The sequence below is a fragment of the Neoarius graeffei genome, chromosome 7 (genome assembly GCF_027579695.1).
Source record: "Neoarius graeffei isolate fNeoGra1 chromosome 7, fNeoGra1.pri, whole genome shotgun sequence".
In the NCBI taxonomy this organism is placed as follows: domain Eukaryota; kingdom Metazoa; phylum Chordata; class Actinopteri; order Siluriformes; family Ariidae; genus Neoarius; species Neoarius graeffei.
Window position 1 is genome coordinate 63501879 of NC_083575.1, and position 20490 is coordinate 63522368.

The following is a 20490-nucleotide window of genomic DNA, read 5'->3' on the forward strand; positions in this document are numbered from 1 at the left end:
AATAAAGACAGGATTTTAGACAGTGTTCATAGACTCTCATTGTATTCTTGTTATTTTTAGACCCTGATAGTATGAAATGTGCCGGCTATCACTTTTACACAGACACTGATTCCAGCTCTGTTACTGCCAATATTTCCAGCTCAAAAGTGGAACAGTACAGAAGTTTTTTCAGAAAAAGCGGTGAAATAAAGGCGTAAGACTTCTGCCTTGAACAGCCTGTGTAAAAGGAGTTTCTAATAATATTCTTAGTATTCATAGCTCTTGATAGTATTCTGAGACCCTGATAGTATTCTTACTGTTTTTAGAGCCTGATAGTATTCTTACACCTAAATAAAATTCTTACTATTCTTAGACTTCAGTGGTATTCTTAGACCCTGATAGAGCGGTGGCTACAATTATCAACAGTCCATAATTATCAACACTTTTTCAAATTTACCAATAAAAACAATTTTACAAAGGTGAGTTTCAGTTACAACAGTTATTATTAGTTAATTAATCAACTGGATGACCCCCCCCCTCGCCCTTTGAGCTTGTCGTCTGATGACACAGCTCGTTACCGGAGATGGAATTTTTTTAGCATGATCAGCAAATTGAGGAAAACCCGGATGTTATCATCACAGATAAGCATGGCAGAAAGATCATGGACATGTTTTTACTTATCAAATTCACCAATATTTCATTATATCCTTGTTGAAACCTACTTTATTTCTTACTCTTTCATTTGGCAGTCGCCATTTTGCATCTAAACGCACATTTGAGAAGTCACGTGAGGTGTCAATAATAGTGATCACTTTCACTGGTGTCCGCCATTATTGACACCCTGTGGAATTAAGTGACATTTACAACTGTTATGGATCGATTTTTGTGTAACATTGTTGAAGCAGATGAAGTACTTTTAAAAAAATAAAAGTGCTGTGATTTATAAAACATTTTTTCTGATTCATAACAGAATGAAATGCTTATAGAATATGTGGGATCCTATTGCAAAAAACAGAATTAGACCAGAATTAAGTTCCTAGCGTATAAAAAATTACATGCTTGAAATATTCAGATTTTTATATTCCATTCAGAAAATATTTTTTGCAGTTTGTTGTAAATATCTACTACATATTGCAATATCAGTAGACATTTTATATTTTTAGATGAAAAAATATAAAGTTTTAGTTCGAGGAGTGACATGCGACCTTTGACCTGTATTTTCGTGTGGTTACAATGTCAGTTGCCTGTTGATATGTACTGGTAAACTACAAAACTAGAAATGAATACAAACAACAAGGAATGATTAACAAAATGTGATCTATGAAAATTCTTAGGAAGTGGGTAGAAAGTGGAACAAAAAGATTTTCTGACACAGGTTAAACGTTATCAGTTCATTTGTTTACAAACATTAGAATTACTTCCTCATTTACATAAGCACCAACATCAATATATTTATATAAAATATATTTTGTACTAAATATAAGTCTATGGAAAACAAATTCTAAATAAAAACTATGTTTTGTTAACTTAATACCACATACCGATAATTTTTTTAATAAATAATCATCTGGATGTCGATAATTGTGGAACAGTGTCGGTAACTGTGGACAAAGGTGTTGATAATTGTGGAACAGTGTCATGTGATCTGATACGCTAAATAATTGGGAATCAACTAATTTTTTTCCAGTGGAAATTTGAGTAATTATTCATGCACAATTTATGTATTGAAAGTCTTTTCTACTTTTGCAATGGCCAAAAGATCGTTAAGGTGTCAATAATTGTATTATTAATATTCTTAGACCCTGATAGTATTCTGACTGTTCATAGACCGTGATAATATTCTTAGTATTCTTAGTATTCTTACTGTATTCAGTATTCAGTAGATAGTATTCTTACTGTTCTTAGACCCCAAAAATATTCTTAGTGTTCATACACCTTAATAGTATTCTTAGTATTCTGTGAGCACTTCGGTAAGTGACTCTGTATAAAGGCATCTACCAAATGCTGTAAATATAAATGTAAATTATAAAAGTGAAAAAAAAAATACAACCCCGATTCTAAAAAAGTTGAGATGCTGTATAAAACGTGAATAAATACATAGAGTTGTAATACCTACAGAATGCAAGCTACCCATGCCATGTGTGTAGCTTTTGAAGTGTGCACTGATAACCAGCTGGATGGTTCTCCTGTTTAGCCTAGAGGATGCAGTGTCGATAATTTCCAAAAAGAATTTCAAATTTTGATTTGTCAGGCCACAGGACAGTTTTCTACTTCGCCTCAGTCCATCATAAATGAGCTCAGGCCCAGAGAAGGCAGTGGTATTTCTGGATATTGTTTATATATGGTTTTAACTTGCATTTGTGGATGCAGTGATGAACTGTGTTCACAGATGATGGTTTCTGGAAGTGTTCCTGAGCCCATGCAGCAACTTCCACAACAGAATTGTGTCTGTTTTTAATGCAGTGTCGCCTGAGGGCCAAAAGTACATGGGCATCCAATACTGGTTTTTGGCCTTGTCCCTTGCATACAGAGATTTCCCCAGATTCTCTGACTCTTTTCATGATATTATGTACTGTAGATGATGTGAGCCTCAAATTCTTTGCAATTTTACATTGAGGAATGTTTTTCTTAAATTGTTGCACTATTTGCCCACGCAGTCTTTCACAGAGTGGTGAACCCCTCCTCATCTTTAATTCTGGAAGACTCAGCCTTTCTGGGATGCTCTTTTTACACCCAAATCATGTTACTGACTTGTTGCCAATAAACCTAATTAGTTTTTTTTTTTAACATTACACAACTTTTCCAGTCTTTTGTTGCCCCGTCCCAACTTTTCTGAATAATGTTGGTGGCACGAAATTCAAAATGAGCAAATCTTTTTCAAAAAAACAATATGATTTCTCAGTTTCAACATTTGATGTGTTGTTTACTGCATGTACTATTTTTAATTATATATAGGGTTTCCATGATTTGTAAATCATCACATTCGGTTTTTATTTACATTTTACACAGCATCCCAACTTTTTTGGAATTGGGGTTGTAAAATAACATCAAGGAATATGCCATGGTGAGCATTAAAGAGAATAGAACAGAGAAAGAAGAAATGGCAAAGCAGGGATGGGAATGAACTATTCAGGGCGTGTTGTCCCAAAAGATGGCCGAGGAGCATTACTTTGAACACTTTCTAGCAGTTAAGATTATCTTAACGCAGCAGTGCTTTAGGGAAACTGAGCCTAGTTCAATTATTCAGTGCTACTGCTCTCTCATGAGTACTGCTGTCTGATTATTCAGGACATCTCAATTTCTGCCATGCTCAGACCATGGTTCAAAGACTTTGCAAAAGGCTTCGGCAGCATAGTGACCAGTTTCCATGTAAATCAAAGCAATTATTGTGGGTACAAAGGAGAATAATCAAACCAAAAGGACAGTTGAAGACTCTATTAGGGAGCTAATTTAACTGATAGAAAGATCTTATCAAGAAACACCTCAAGAAAAGAATCTGTGATCTACAGTATGACTCATTTTATTTTCTCTTATTAACACATGAGACTTGGGGTTGCCTATTTGTATTATACCAGTATATGTGGTTGTGGTTAAGAAATATAGTAGGTATAGAGATACTACAGAGACCATTAAAGTGATGTGTTACAAAAATGGTTGTGGCATTAGAATATACAGTGCGTATCCTATCAAACATATTTTTGCTTCAACTGTACCTCATCCATCACTAACCACTGAAGGCTTACTCCAGATTTTCACATCTATAACGTACTGGGATTATGTGTAAAAATATTACTCTGGTTGATTATTGGTCTTTTCAGGTTTTCTAAATGTAATTTTTCTTAGCTGCTACAGGGTTTGTATCAGGCTGTTTTTTTCACCACCTTTCTAAGATTATGTCCCAAAATATACCTAACTTTGTTGCTTTTTAGCTCAGACAAAATAGCATTTTTTTGTGATGCACTCCTGGAGAAATGGTGCAACATTATTTTCAATCATGCTTTAATAGCATACATTATATGAGATGCCAACAGTAAGGAGAAGAACTGGGAAATATCTCTGTAATGGGAAATATAGAGATATCTCTATATCTCAATCCTTTCTTCTGTAACTACACAGCCTACCTTGGCTTGTCTTTGGCTGTCTCTATTGCCTTCAGATAGTATGTCACAGCTCTATCCATGTCCTCCTGGAAATAGAACACAAAGAAACAAGAAAATGTTGCTTCTTGTGAAACACTCAAGAATAAAAAATTTAAAAAATGTTACAGTCTACAGTGCTTAAGCATGCACTAAGATCTATACTCTCATGATCTATGATGCACATGCTCCTTACATAATATTAGCCAGAAGTGACTGATGAATCCAGGAAGCATGGTTACTTACCACAGAGGCAACAGTGCGTGGTAAGTTCAGCTGAGCCTGGCAGAAGTATGCGCGGCACAGAAACTGATTAGGTGGGGGTTTGTGCTCCAAGTACATCATTAGGCAGTCCTCTGTGATCTCCTTACATCCCAGCTGAAACAACAACACACACAAAAACGACTGAATACACTCTGAGTCCAGAAGACGAATATTTCAGCCCATTGCTGCATTCACCACACCACCTTATTAAAATCTCCCTTAAAGTGCATATCCTGGACCAAATTCGGGGTTTTTTATATGAAAGAATGTCCCTTTACACACTCATCCAGAAGGGTAATTTTGCACAAGGCCATCTGTCTACAGCAGAAAAAAATAAAATAACAAAACGCGTCTGGAAAAATCCCAAGGGAGTCTGGAGCCAGATTTGTGACGTCACCTGCGGAAGCGCCAGCAGGCTGCGCGAGCTTGCACGGTTTCAGTGCACAGCCTGTGTAGACCAAGTTTAGCAGCTAGCAATTTTGCATTGAAATATGGAATTGTCACCTGAGCACAATGTTACTTCACCTTTGGATGAAGAATGTAATGTTGCTACACCCTCCTACGATACACCTGTTAACCATTTTAATAATTACGTGATAACGTTGAAGAAATTTGCAGAAAACCACCAGGTCGTTTTCTCATAAACAAACCAGCGCTGACGTAGGATTCACAGGGAGGAGTCCCGCACGTGATGTCACGAAAATCAATGTTTCCCGGGAAATCCAAATGGCAAGTTTTTTCAGAGGCGGACCAATTCGCCTCAAATGGCTTGATTTCAACTGAATTTTTCTGGTATTGTGCAAGGTAAAAAAAATTGCACAAAATGCAAAATGTGACAGATATTTGACCAAAGTTTAATATAAAATAGGAGAATTACATTGATCTTGCTCCTGAATTTACCCGTGATATACACTTAAATATGTGATTTATTATAATGGGAGAGAAATATACTGTATGTACATGCTTGAAGAGCACTTAGCTTTTATTACTTTAATAGCAATTATTTGTGGTTTGTTTTGATATATTTTTAACATTATATTTCTGAATATGAATTAATCAGGGGCGGGATGGTGGTGCAGCGGTTAGCGCGGTCACCTCACAGCAAGACGTTTCTGGGTTCGAAAGGCCAAATGAGGCCTTTCTGTGTGGAGTTTGCATGTTCTCCCCTTGCCTGCATGGATTTCCTCCCATAGTCCAAAGACATGTGGATTAGGTCAACTGGCTACTCTAAACTGCCCACAGGGGTGAATGTGAGTATGAATGGTTGTTTGTCTCTGTGTTAGCCCTGCAATAGGTTGGTGACCTGCCCAGGGTCTACCCATTGCCTTAACACCAGTAGTTGCTAAATGCTTTGAGAGACTAATGTCACATCACATTAAAGACTGCCTCCCTCCTGCCTTTGATCCATATCAATTCGCATATAGAGCAAACCAATCTACTGATGATGCCATCTCCACAGTCCTCCACACTGCTCTGAGCCACCTGGAACAGCCGGAGACCACCGTAAGGATGCTCTTTGTTGATTACAGCTCGGCTTTTAATACCATCATCCCTGTGGATAAGCTGGCTGCCCTGGACTTTCCCCCAGCCACTTGTGCCTGGATCAAAGACTTTCTTACAAACTGCCCACAGACTGTCAAGATTGGCGCTCACAGCTCCTCCACCCTCATGCTCAGCACCGGCTCTCCACAAGGCTGTGTGCTGAGCCCTCTCCTGTATGCCATCTACACCCATGATTGTACTCCCACCCACCCCACCAACACAATAATTAAATTTGTGGATGACACCACCTTGGTGGGGCTCATAATTGGAGGGGACGAGTCAGCCTACAGGGACGAGGTGCAGCAGCTGGCAGAGTGGTGTGCCAAAAACAACCTGGCTCTCAACACCAAGAAAACAAAGGAGGTGGTCATGAACTTCAGGAGGCACAAAGCTGACCCCGCTCGCCTCTACATCAATGGAGACTGCATGGAGAAGGTCCGCACCTTTAAATTCCTGGGGACTCATATCTCTGAGGACCTCTCCTGGTCAGCTAACACAACAGCCATGGTGAGGAAGGCCCAACAACGAATCCACTTCCTGAGAGTCCTCAGAAGGAACAGACTGGAGGAGAGGCTGTTGGTGATCTTCTACCGTTCCACCATTGAGAGTGTGCTGACTTTCTCCATCACTGTGTGGTATGCTGGCTGCACAGCGGCTGACAAGAAAAAGCTGCAGAGGGTGATAAGGTCAGCTGAAAAGACAATTGGCTATCCTCTGCCGTCCCTGGATGATATTGCTAGCTCTCAATGTATCTCCAGAATTAGGAAGATCATTTGCGACCACCTCCATCCTGGACACCACCTGCTCAGCCTGCTGCCCTCTGGAAGGAGGTACAGGAGCATAAAGAGCAGAACAAACAGACTGAAAAACAGCTTTTTTCCATAGGCTGTCAGGACACTTAATACACACATGGGTTGCTAAAATATTCTTGCTATTTTTATGAAGTGCAATAACTTTTAACTACCTTGATTTTATCTATTTATTTATTTGTTCCATTTTCATGACATGACCAATATTTTGTTTTTATGTGTTCTTGTTTTTATGTATGTTCTTGTTCTTATGTGTTTTTAATACACCTTCAGTTGTGGAACGTCAATTTCGTTGTATGGGTGACTGTGCAATGACAATAAAGGCCATCTCATCTCATCTTGCCTCTTGCCCAATTTCAGCTGGGATTGGCTCCAGCTTCCCCCACAACCCTGACAGATAAGCAGTATAGAAAATGGATGGATAGATGGACAAATAATTAGTAGGTTCCTAACCAGTTCAACTCCATACTGAAATTCTACATGTACAGGATGTGATCATAGTCTATGTGTAAAAATATATGATCTCAAACTTCCAACCCTAAAATAAAAAAAAATGTTGGGATGGGATGCTGAAATTGAAATTAAAACCGAAAACAATGATTTGAAAATAATCTTTGACCTGTATTGTACTCAAAACAATATTATTTGATGTTTTACCTCATGAATTTTATTGGGGGCTTTTTTTCAAAACAAACACATTTTAATTTTGATTCTCGCAACACATTTTAAAAAATTGGGATGGTAAAATATTTACCATTTTATAATGTTGCCATTCCTTCTCACAACAATTAAAAGATGTTAAGGGACTGAATACACCAAGCAATGAAGCATCTCAGGTGTTATTTTGTCCCATTCTTCCTGCAAACAAGTCTTAAGGTGTTTCTCGTTTCAAAATTCACCACACATTCTTTATTCGGAACAGAGGGGACAGGCACTCTATTCTTCCGCAGCTATGCCTTTGTAATGTGTGAAGAATGTCGCCTTGAAGGCAGCATATGTTGTTCTAAAATCTCAATGTAATTTTATGCATTAATGCTGCCATTACAGAAGTGTAAGTTACCTTTGCCATTGGGCATTGACACAACCCCAAATTATGACAGACCCTGACTTTTGGACTTGTTGCTGGTAACAGTGTGGATTGTCCTTTTTATCTTTGGTACAGAGCACATGATGTCCATTTCTTACAAAAAGAAAGCCTTGGAATACTGATTTGTCTGACCACAATACACGTTTCCACTGTGTGATGGTCCATCCCAGATGCCTCCAAGCCCAGAGAAGTCAATGCTGCTTCTAGACACAGTTAATATAAGGCTTACTTTTTGCACAGTAAAGTTTTAACTGCCATTTATTTTATTTATTTATTTATTTATTTATTTGCACATGATAAAAGAGGGGGCGGCACGGTGGTGTAGTGGTTAGCGCTGTTGCCTCACAGCAAGAAGGTCCAGGTTCGAGCCCCGTGACCGGCGAGGGCCTTTCTGTGCGGAGTTTGCATGTTCTCCCCGTGTCCGCGTGGGTTTCCTCCGGGTGCTCCGGTTTCCCCCACAGTCCAAAGACATGCAGGTTAGGTTAACTGGTGACTCTAAATTGACCGTAGGTGTGAATGTGAGTGTGAATGGTTGTCTGTGTCTATGTGTCAGCCCTGTGATGACCTGGCGACTTGTCCAGGGTGTACCCCGCCTTTCGCCCGTAGTCAGCTGGGATAGGCTCCAGCTTGCCTGCGACCCTGTAGAAGGATAAAGTGGCTAGAGATAATGAGATGAGATGAGATGATAAAAGAGATTTACAAGAAAACATAAATGGAACAAAAAACAAAACAAAACAGAAAACATGCTGGGGGAAGAAAAAAGCACAATGGCTTGCTCTAAGTCTTCCCCCATTTAAATTAACAAGTAATTAATATAAATTTAACAAATTAGAGAATAACTATATTAACAATAGTAAATCATAACAAATAATAACAAAGATAATAATAATATAATAATTGGTAACAAAATTATGCATTAAACTGTAACTGGTATCATAAGTGAAATAAATATAAACAATGTCAATTGCAGATAACAAAATATAAGTTAACGAGTGAAAATAAGAAACGAATAAAATGTAACCTAGGATCTATACATAAAGTAAAAAAAGTATAATTGATTGATTTTGAATGGTGAATAAGTATTGTACTAATAACAGAAGCCTGGTGCATGGTGTAGTGTAATATTTTACAATTTGATCCAAGACTGAACTATATTGAAAGATAAAGGTCAAGTGTGGCTGGGGAATGAAAATAGGTGGTTTTTGAGATTACGTTTAAAACTAATCATGGATGTAAAACTTTTAAGGTGGAGGGGGAGGTTATTCCATTCAATTACACATTTGTATTGAACACTCTTTTGACCTAGGGATGTTCGCACTTGGGGGATATGTAGTTGGTCGCTTTGTCGAGTTTGGTAAGCATGAAATTGGGAATTAAGATTTAAAAAACTATCAAACGTGTCTGGAAGAGAATTTCTAAGAAATTGGAAAGTGAAGATATTTAGCTGAAGTCTATTGATATCAATAATATTTAAAATCTTAAGCTTTGTAAATAGAGGTAAAGAATGGGCATAAAAACTGGATCCGGTGGCCATACGAACAAATCTTTTTTGGAGTAGTATTAGGGGCTGTAGTGTAGTTTTGTAGGCACATCCCCATACAATATTTCCGTAGGTCAGATATGGGTATATTAAGCTATTATATATGGTGATAATGGTTTGTTGAGTGAGAAGATGTTTGATTTTTCCCATAAGTCCAACAGTTTTAGATATTTTATTACATAACATGGCTATATGTGGTTTCCAGGTCAGTTTGTCATCTATTATTACGCCTAAGAATTTAGTTTGACACTCTTGAGAAAGGGGTATACTTTTTAGTAAGATTTTTGAGTTATTTCTATTGTAGGTTTTATTTTTATTACAGAAAATAAGGAAGTATTTTTTTGGCATTGACAGATAATTTGTTGGCCTCCAACCAGATAACAACTTTTTCTAATTTTTGATTAGCTAGTTGTATTAGAGTACTAAAGTTTGAGTGTGAAAGGAAAAGATTGGAGTCATCTGCAAATAAGATAAAGAAGATGACTGTGGAAGCTTGTGCAAGGTCATTGATGTAAATTAGAAATAGTAAAGGTGCTAAAATTGATCCCTGTGGTACTCCACATTGTACTGTTTTAAGTGTAGATTTAGTGTTGTTAATTGTTACATATTGTTGTCTGTCAGATAGATAAGAAGAGAACCATTTTAATTTTAATTTGTGGATGTAACTCCTTGACAAAGGTTTGCCAAAATAATCATGAGCCCATTGTCAGTCCTGCGCACTTTGGCGCACGCACCAGTTGAATTTTCGGGCGTGTTCTGGACTGTGTGCGCACTGAGTGGACTGTCGCACGCACGCTGTTAATCATGCACACTTGCACGGGATTAAGGCGCATCAGCGCGCCTATATAAAGACTGAGCAAACACACACTCGGTGCAAAGTATTACGCCACGTCAGTGCGCATTACCGAGCCTTAGTTTCCGTGTTTTGATTTCCTGGTTTTCTGATTCCTGTGCCTGTTCCTAGTTCCTGTTTTTCTCGTTGCCTGTGATATTCTGTTTGTGCCTCACCCGACAACTTGCTAGTTGTTGTTTTTTTATCTCCTTATTCAATCCGGGCCTGGTGGAACCATCAAGAAAGATGAAAAGCAGCCCAAGGCAAAAGCATACAGTTACGTTGCAAAAGATAAATGCAAAAAAAAACCCATAAAAAAAGACAAAAATACACAGGGACAGTTAGACAACAAGCAAGGCATGGTTCATAAGGTGGTCATGGTAAGCCGGAAGACCTACACTGAGCCCTACTGGGAAAAAATAAAACAGTGCCTGGATGGGTATGCTGTTTGCCCACAGTTTAAGGGTCTGAACCCTGTAGGCTAAGGTTCGCAGGTCACTATGTCCCACCCAGGTATGAACTACAATCAATATCATGACCACCAGATGAAACAGAAATGTGAACACACATACATGTCAACCTATACAGACTGTCCGGAAATTATATGGATTTTAGCTCATTTCAAGGGCGTACGGGCGTATAAACAAAGTCTTACGGATTTTCAGTATTTTCTGACCTAAATTTGTGTATCTTACTTGAACATCGTCAGCTGATCGTCGCAAAAACATACAAAAGCTCGATTTATAGACAAAGAACAGCATGTATGCAGGGGTAGATAACCCAGACTATGTGAAACCGGATGTTTATTCCTCAAGCCTCATGCAGTATCACGAATGCGAGACTTCACTCGTTCCGGTCATGCACACGATCTGCATTTAAACGCGCCAAACGGTCATTGTTCGAACGATTTTCTCATTGTGCAGAGCGACATTGTTTACACCTGAGAGATTTTGAATAGCGTCTGCTGAGTGAAAGAATGGGAACACCAAGAAAGAAAATGAGATACGGCGGGCGGGATCTTCCTGAATGGAAGGAGACATTTAATGGTGTCATTGTTCAGGTGAAAAATGAGGAGTACGCACACTGCACAGTTTGTGTGCGAGATATAAAAGTTGCGGCGTCTGGAGTTTACGACGTGAGGTCCAAACTACATCAGCGAAATTTGCACCAGAAACAGAATCAGCCGCAAATGACGATGTTTGCAAAGCCCAAGACCGATGATCAACCAACAAATGTAATAAGAGCAGAAGTTACGATCTGTAATTTTATTGCTCAGCACAATTTGTCGCTAGCTGTTGCAGACCACCTGACAGAATTGTTGCCGCGAATTTCCACGGACAGTGCGATTGCGAAATCTATCAGCTGTAGGCGCACCAAAACAACGCAAATAATCAAAAAGAGCTTGGCCCCCGAAGCTACACTACCAATCATCCAGCCCTGCCGGACGTTGCCATTTTCCCTGATGATCGACGAATCCAATGACAAAAAGACGGACAAGCAACTGGCCGTTTTGGTGCGGATCTTCGACATAAACAGAGGGGCGAAGTCAAGAATCATAGACATGCCCGTGTGCAATATCGGCACGGGCGAGCCGATTTTCGACATGCTGGATGAAGTTCTCAGGCAAGTTATATTTACTTATTTATTTATTAAGTTTGGTGCGATTCGAAGGCTATAAGGATTTTATGTTGATTTTATGGATTTCTTCCTCTGATACTACAGGTGGACGCCCAAAGGGGTTGACATGTATGAACACAAAAAAGATGTTTTAAAAACCCTGATCCAGGAGGTATGCGTTTACTGCTGACTTGAATACGTCCACATCTGGAGTGGTGGGGAATACAGTTGCTGGGAGTGAATACTACAAATGGCTGGTCCTGACAATGTAGGATGAGAGATGGAGATTTGTATGTGATCTTGGAATACTCACAGCAAAGGGATGACCACTTGTGGAGAATCTAGTAGTTCTTATACTAGGTCCCTTCCTGGGAAGAATGTTGGATAATTCAGTGGATGGCTGCAGAAACAGGTGATGGTAGAAAACACAGAGCGAGGTGACATTTCTTCTGTGAGCTAGTGGTACAATGCCAGCTTTCAAAGGTTTGTTTATCTTGAGTAGACAGAGTGCTCTATTCTGAAGTCTAACCAGTAATGCCAAGGATGTATTACCAGCCCCGCTCCAAATTGGAGAAGCATATTCCATGAGAGGGCAGATGTAGGTCTTATACATGGTAATGCATACTTGCTGGGGGAGAAGGTCCTTAGTTCGTCCCAGGATGTAAAGGTGCTTTGCTGTCTTCTTTGCAATGCCAGTGATGTGCTGAGCCCAAGACAGGGTGTTAGTAATGGTGATATCCAGGAGAGTTATGTTGTTTGTAGCAATCAACTTGTTGTTCATGAAGTACAGTCGTGGGTGATTCTGGGTTCTCTTTCTGCTGGTGATCATCTCCTCAGTTTTGCTGGCATTAAAAGTAACGCACCAGCTATCTGCCCAAGAAACTATCTTATGCAGATCACATTGGGGGCTTCCAGCACAGAAAGTTTTGTCACATGAGTTCTTGATTACAGTGTGAAGCTGTGGCAGCGGGGGCGTGGTCAAGCGCCGGTCTGTGACAGGAGGGCGGAGTCAGGGAAGGTAAGTGGCAGAATCACTACACCTGAGAGCAATTAACCTGTGTTTGTGTGTCTTCCCAGTGACCGCGCCCTATATGAGGAGGGAGAGCGAGAGCGGAGGGAGCTGATCCCTGAACCAGACACCGGTTGTGTGTGTGTCTGTTTGAGTGAATGAATTATTGTTAAAACTGAAAAGTCTAGCAATAAACGCTATTCTGAACCTGATCCCTGTCCTGCCGTCCTCTGTGCTCCACCCACACATAGGGACTCTTACAGAAGCATTGAGTCATCAGCAAATAGATGTAGATCATTCTCTAAGTGAGAAGCCAGATCATCTATGAACATCAAGAATAGCACAGGGCCAAGTATACTCCCCTGGGGGACTCCAGCAGATATAGGCCTTGGTGAAGAAGTAGCTCCATCCAGAACAACAGACTGCTCTCTATCAGATAGCAATAATGAAATCCAGCCATACAGGTCATCTTGGATGCCAAAAGATGCAAGTTTAGTCATGAAACCTTTGTGCCATACACAGTCAAAAGCCTTCTTGATGTCAAGGGCTATAACACGGATTTCTTTCTGGGAGTCAAGTGCATTGTTCCAACATTGAGTGATGTAGGAAAGCATGTCCACGGTTGATCTCTTCTCTCAAAATCCATATTGACTATCGCATAGGAGCTGATGCTTGCTAAGGTGACTGTGGATGTTGTCACAAATGAGGCTTTCCATAACTTTAGATATTATAGGCAGCAGGGATATTGGCCTGTAGTTAGATGGATCTTGTTTACTCCCCTTTTTTGATACAGCAATCACATGAGCAGATTTCCAATCAGATGGAACATGCATGATGTCAAAAGACCTTTGGAATAGCTTAGCAAGAGTTGGAGCAAGCTCAGGTGCACAATTCTTAAGCACAGTTGAAGAGATTCCATCAGGGCCATTAGCTTTTGATGTATCCAGGTTGCGAAGTTTCTTAAGAACGTCCTTAGGCCAAAATATCACAGTGGAGAGGACTGCACTGGTTTCTGAATGCAGATTGGGAGGATTTTTCTCACCATCATCAAGCTGAGCATTCGAAGTAAATTTCTTGTTCAACAACTCTGCCTCGTCACTGGCCTTGTTGTAGATTTGACCATTGTGTTTGAGAGGGGGAATAGCTGATGTTTTGTTGCTATCAGTCACGGATTTCACAAGTTTCCACCACTGTTTGTTGTCTGAACTCTTCAGCTGTTGCTCTAGATGCTGTGAGAATTGTATACGAGCGTGGCGTAGGGTACGCTGACAGTCAGATTTAGATTTCATGTACAAAGTCCATAAGACCTTTGTATGTTGATTTGCCACCTTTTAAATGCTTTCTTCTTGGACTGGACTGCACCACGACACTGATCATTAAACCATGGTTTATCTGAATAACAGTGTTTTGACATTTTGGATGGGATCAAGAAATCCATGGCATCAGTTATACTGACTTTCACACAAGCCCATGCTGCATCAGCACAATGCCCCTTTGAGAAGGAGGTCCATTTAACTTCAGCCAGGAAGGAATGCATGCCATCCCAGTCAGCTCTATCATACAGCCAAACCTTGCGCTTGCCAGCAATGCTAGCTACAGGAAGTCTGTAGTTTGCCATCGTTGATACAACACCATGGTCAGATTTACCAAACAGAGCATCAACTGTAACAACGTGGTTGTCTGGAGAGGTGGTGAGAAATAAATCAAGTTTGGAAATGGCTCCATCTGGATCAAATATAGTTGAAGCATCCACAAGTTGGTAAAGATTGTGAAGTACAGCAAACTGAAATGCTCAGACTCCATTTTTTTGCTACCAAGCCATTCCTCATGATGGGCATTCATGTCACCAAGAACAATGATTTCAGATCTAGGGTGAAGTCCCTGAATGGTGTTGATTTGCAAGATTACATCATAGATGGAGTCGTCAGCAGATGGTGGTCGGTAAATAGAAAACATAAATACTAGCTAACCAGGTTGCTGAATCTTTAAGCAAATCATTTCATGCTGAGGGTGTTTCACATTTATGAGTTTGTCTGCTGATTTTGGATTGCTTGCCTGTGTTTTTTCACAATTGTTAATAAACATTCTTCTGCACTTGCATCTGCCTCCTATCACGTCCCTGACAGAATACTTCGCCAAACAGTGGATGCAGCAGAAGGCTTCCAGTGCACTATGCCACGCCACTTCCAGAATTTGGTATCTCAGCCTCTCACCTCATTTTTCCGGTAGTGTACTGGTGTTTACACTCCTACACCCTACAATGGAGAATATCACCGATGTGGCTTCAGTATACAGTGTGGTGCCTTTTATGCAGACCTTGAGGAACCCAAGCCTCCAGAACCCATCTGGGTTACATGCATGATTTCCTGGCTGACTGGACAAGCACGCCAATGGGCCGAGTTCCTCATGTGAATAGAGCACCCATGCCTTCAGAACTCACGAGTTTCAGGTAATGCTCTGGTTCATTTATGAGTCCCTAAAGAAGGAGAAGCCCCATAAACATTTTTGGGAGGGGGTTATTCCGTCTGAGGCTGATGCAGCAGCAGCAGAGGAGGCCGTTGCTCTAGAGCTCCTCCTAAAGGCCGTCAGTCCAGAGCCAGTCCCACAGCCCGTTCCACAGTCAATTCCAGAGCCAGCATCTGAACCAGAGCACCAGCCAGAGTCACTGCCAGCACCAGAAACAACACCAATGCCAGAACCAGAGCCTGCATCAGAACCAGCACCTGAATCAGAACCAGAAACAGCTCCGCAGCCTGTATCAGAGCCAGCATCTGAACCAGAGCACCAGCCAGTCACTGCCAGAACCAGAGCAAGAGCCAGTGCCCGAACCTAAGCCTGAGCCAATGCTAGAGCCAGCGTCTGTGCCAGTGTCAGCTCCAGCGCCAGTGTCTGCTCCAGAACCAGTGCCAGCACCAGAGTCAGCGCCAGCCTTGGTGTCAGAGTTGGAGTCAGCTCCAGAGCCAGCACCAGCATCAGCTCCAGTGCCTGAGTCGGAGCCAGTGCCTGTGTCAGCTCCAGCATCTAAGCCAGAGCCAGCACCAGAGTCAGCTCCAGTGCCAGAGCCAGCGCCAGTGTCGGAGCCAGCACCAGAGTCAACTCCAGTGCCTGAGTCGGAGCCAGTGCCTGTGTCAGCTCCAGCATCTAAGCCAGAGCCAGAGTCAGCTACAGTGCCAGAGCCAGTGCCAGAGTTGGAGCCAGCGCCAGCTCCAGAGCCAGTGCCAGTGTCAGAGCCAATGTCAGCTCCAGTGCCAGAGTCAGAGCCAGTGCCAGCTCCAGCACAAGAGTCAGTGCCAGAACCTGAGCCTGTTCCAGAACCAGTGCCAGAGAATGATGAGGTGACCTCTGCCTCAGCTAGCTATGAAGATGTCATTGTCCCACCGCTGCCCGACTATGAAGACGTCGTCGTCCTGCCGTCAGGTCCTGACCAGGACCAAAGCAATGCACAGACAGAGCTCGAGCCCATGCCTGAGTCTGGCTCAGAGTCCGAGTCAAGTCCCAAGCCCAAGCTCATGTCCAGTCCAGAACCGAAGTCTAGTCCAGAGCTCGAGCCCAAGTCCAGTCCAGAGCCCGGGTCATCTCCAGAACTCATGTCCAGTCCAAAGCTCGTGTCCAGTCCAGAGCTCGAGTCCAGTCTAGAGCCTGAGTCATCTCCAGAGCTCAAGCACACTTCCAGCCCAGACTCTGTGTCATCTCCAGAGCTCTAGCCCACTTCCAGTCCAGAGTCCAGGTCAAGTCCCAAGCTCGAGCCCACATCCAGTTCAGAGCCTGAGTCTTCTCCAGAGCTCGTGCCCAAATCCAGTCCAGAGTCCAAGTCATCTCCAGAGCTCGTGCCCACTTCAAGCACAGAGTCCAAGTCATCTCCAGAGCTCATGCCCACTTCAAGCACAGAGTCCAAGTCCTGTCCTAAGCCCAAGCCCCCACTTGAGCCAAGTATCCTGTGCCACATCGGCTCAGAGTTGTATACCAATGGCATGGCACCCAACATCAGGCCCTCATCTCCGGGGCCAGGAAGAATGGATTTTCTTGGGGGGGGGTCTGTCAATCCTGAGCACTTTGGCGCATGCACCAGTTGAATTCTCAGGCGTGCTCTGGACTGTGCACACATGCCGAGCAGACTCTTGCACGTGCGCTGTTAATCATGCACACCTACATGGGATTAAGGCACATTAGCGCGCCTATATAAAGACTGAGCAGACGCACGCTCAGTGTGAAGTATTACGCCACGTCAGTGCGCATTACCGAGCCTTAGTTTCGGTGTTTGATTTCCTGGTTTTCTGATTCCTATGCCTGTTCCTAGTTCCTGTTTTTCTCTCTGCCTGTGATATTCTGTTTGTGCCTTGCCTGACCACTTGCTAGATTCGTGTTTATGAGTTTACCCGCCAATTCTGGATTGTTTGCCTGTGTGTGTTTTTTTCACAATTGTTAATGAACATTCTTCTGCGCTTGCATCCATCTTCTACCGTGTTCCTTACACCCATGTAGTTATATCAGCTATAGATAAATGACAGTTTTTGATGGAATGCCCTCTGAGGGATTAGAGGTTACAGGTGTTCAACTTAGGCTTGCGCCCTTGCCCTTAACACACCAAAATTCCTCCACATTCCTTTAAGTTTTTAATGATATTATGCACTGCAGAGGGTGAAATATCCAAATCCCTTCATATTTTTCTTGGAGGAACATTGTTTTTAAACATTTCGCTTATTTTCTCACACATTTATTGACAAACTGGAGATCTTGGCCCATCTTTTCTCCTCAAAGACTAGGCCTTTTCTGGATACTGATTTTGTACCAAATCATGATTACAATCACCTGTTGACATCTGTTTCAAATCACATCATTATTTAATTATTTTACCTCATTAACAGCCCTAAATTTCCCCCATCCTAACTTTCTTTAGAATGTGTTGCAGGCTTGAAATGCAGGAATGGATGTATATTAACAAATGAAATGAAGTTGACCAAACAAAACCTGAAATATCTTGGGTTAATAAGTCTCCAAAGAAATACAAGTCAAAGTAAATGTAGAAATCACTGTTTTCTTTTTTTTTATTTGCATTTTCCATACCGTCCCAGCTTTTTCTGATTTGGTGTTGTGTTAAAATGTCAGAAAAGGTATGATGTCTGTGAGCTACAACTTAATTTTATTCTCATTTATGGCACGAAGAGGCACATATTGGTTCTGTGTATATAATAAAATTCTTGGTGCCATGGTAGGATAATTGGTACAGTAAAATCACAACACATCAGAATAGCAATTTAAAAAAGCTTTGCAACCAATTACCTTTGCCTATGTTATCACTCCAAAGCACACCATGATCCTGTTGTCATTTCCTGCCTGGTTGGGAGTACTGCATTATTGCAGCAGAGATCCGCATTTAATTCAATCCCTCTCCACTGCAGATTAAGATGTTTCATGCATTTTGTAGATAAAGAGCTCCAGTGTCTCACTGTACCAGTCTTTGGTGCATGAAATTTATTTCAAACAAATCTCTTTCAAACTGAGAGCTGCACCACACATATTCAGAGGAAACATGTTTGTATCACACAGGATTTACAGATGAAATGGTTTTCTATGTACGAAGTGTGAACATTTTCAAAGCTCATCAAGGGAAAAAATGTACGCATCACATAAAGGCTTCATAAATTACATACCAGAGCATTACTTTCTGTTATGAACATTCTGACTGGCTATATCAAATATGTGTAATGATACTATTGGATAAAACTACATATGCTTATTTGATTTTGCTGGCTCAGTTTGACCTGTTAAGTGGATGACATTTGTTGTGTTCGGCATACTTGAAGAATAATTTCATACTTTTATTTATTTAATAAAAAATATGAAACAAGGCTCGACATTAACTTTTTAATCCACTTGTCCAGTTGGACGAGCAGCAAGATTTTTCACTTGTCCTGACCATGTATTAACTTGTCCTGACCATAAACTTTTTATTACTGTGAATTTATTAGTTCAGTGAAAGGAAAGTGATGAACAAAGTTTACTGAAAAGGAAGTATAATTATGATAACAATTATGCTTTAATGATTTTTAATTTTTCAATAAAACTCAAACTTTAACTGTAACAATAAATAAAAACTATCCAATACCCTATTATGGTGCATATGTTATAACCCATTACCTGATCTGCAGTTTTAAGAGTTAGACTCACCCAAATTCAAAGCTTCTGGAGGAAATAAAGTTAAATCTTGATTATTCCAGTAAAACTTGGAGTATAAATTAATTTAAAGAAATGAAACTGAAAGCAAGCAAGTTGGACATGATAAGGGTGACATAATCACGCTGTGAATGAAAACAAACCGGAAGTGAGTTTGGCACTGTCGTAAAATTCCTGCCAAATATTTTACAATAATGTGTTAATGTGTACCATACAAAGAAAAATACAATGAATGTCCAAATGAAATGAAGATTCACCACAGATATTTATTTTATTGAGATATTTGATCACCATTTCTCCAGTTTTGATGAATTCAAAGTCGAATAAACTATAATTAGATATTACAACATGATTATTTTTACACACGCACCTGCTGTACTCGGCTTCCCTGGAATTTCGTAAACAATAACATGGCCGGATCACTGAGGGGACTGAACTAGTTTTGTTGGAACTTTATTGATGTAACTCTGGAATAATTACTATTAAAAATGGTGATTTTCAACAATCCCTAAATGATATCAAAGCATAAGCTATCATTACTATATTGTCTGGGTGGTTACAGTGGTATGCAAAAGTTTGGGCACCCTGGTCAAAATTGCTGTTAGTGTGAACAGTTAAGCAAGTTGAAGATGAAATGATCTCCAAAAGGCATAAAGTTAAAGATGACTCAATCCCTTTATATTTTAAGCAAAAACAATTTTTTATTTTCATCTTTTCCTTTTTCAAAATGACAAAAAAAGGAAAAGGGCCCGAAGCAAATGTTTGGGCACCCTGCATGGTTAGTACCTAGTTAACACCCCCTTTGGCAAGTATCACAGCTTGTAAACACTTTTTGTAGCCAGCTAATAATCTTTCACTTCTTACCTGGGGGATTTTCACACATTCGTCCTTGCAAAAGGCTTCCAGTTCTACAAGTTTCTTGGGCTGTCTTGCATGCACTGCTCTTTTGAGATCTAGCTATAGATTTTCAATGGTGTTTAGGTCAGGGGACTGTGAGGGCCAGGGCAAAACCTTCAGCTTGTGCCTCTTGAGGTATTCCATTGTAGATTTTGAGGTGTGTTTTGGATCATCGTCTTATTGTAGGACCCATCCTCTTTTTAACTTCAACTTTTTTACAGATGGTGTGATGTTTGCTTCTGGAATTTGCTGGTATTTATTCGAATCCATGCTTCCCTCAACCAATGAAATGTGTCCTGTGCCACTGGCTGCAACACAACCCCAAAGCATGATCGAGCCACACCCATGCTTCAGAGTTGGAGAGGTGTTCTTTTCCTGGAATTTGGCACCCTTTTTTCTCCAAACATACCTTTGCACATTGTGGCCAAAAAGTTCTATTTTGATTTCATCAGTCCACAGGACTTGTTTCCAAAATGCATCAGGCTTATTTAGATGTTCATTTGCAAACTTCAGATGCTGAATTTTGTGGCTAGGATGCAGGAAAGGTTTTCTTCTGATGACTCTCCCATGAAGGTCATATTTGTTCAGGTGTCACTGCATAGTA

General features: G+C 40.8%; 1 protein-coding gene across 1 annotated transcript in view; it reads right to left on the reverse strand.

The window, feature by feature from the left end:
* LOC132888892 (cilia- and flagella-associated protein 46) overlaps positions 1–20490 on the reverse strand; it is a 251873-nt gene that overhangs the window by 219096 nt on the left and 12287 nt on the right. The window contains exons 3-4 of the mRNA XM_060924987.1: positions 4362–4493; positions 4101–4165 (exon numbers count right to left, since the gene is read on the reverse strand). Of these exons, the coding sequence (XP_060780970.1) occupies positions 4101–4165; positions 4362–4493 (197 nt within the window). The remainder of the gene's footprint in view (positions 1–4100; positions 4166–4361; positions 4494–20490) is intronic.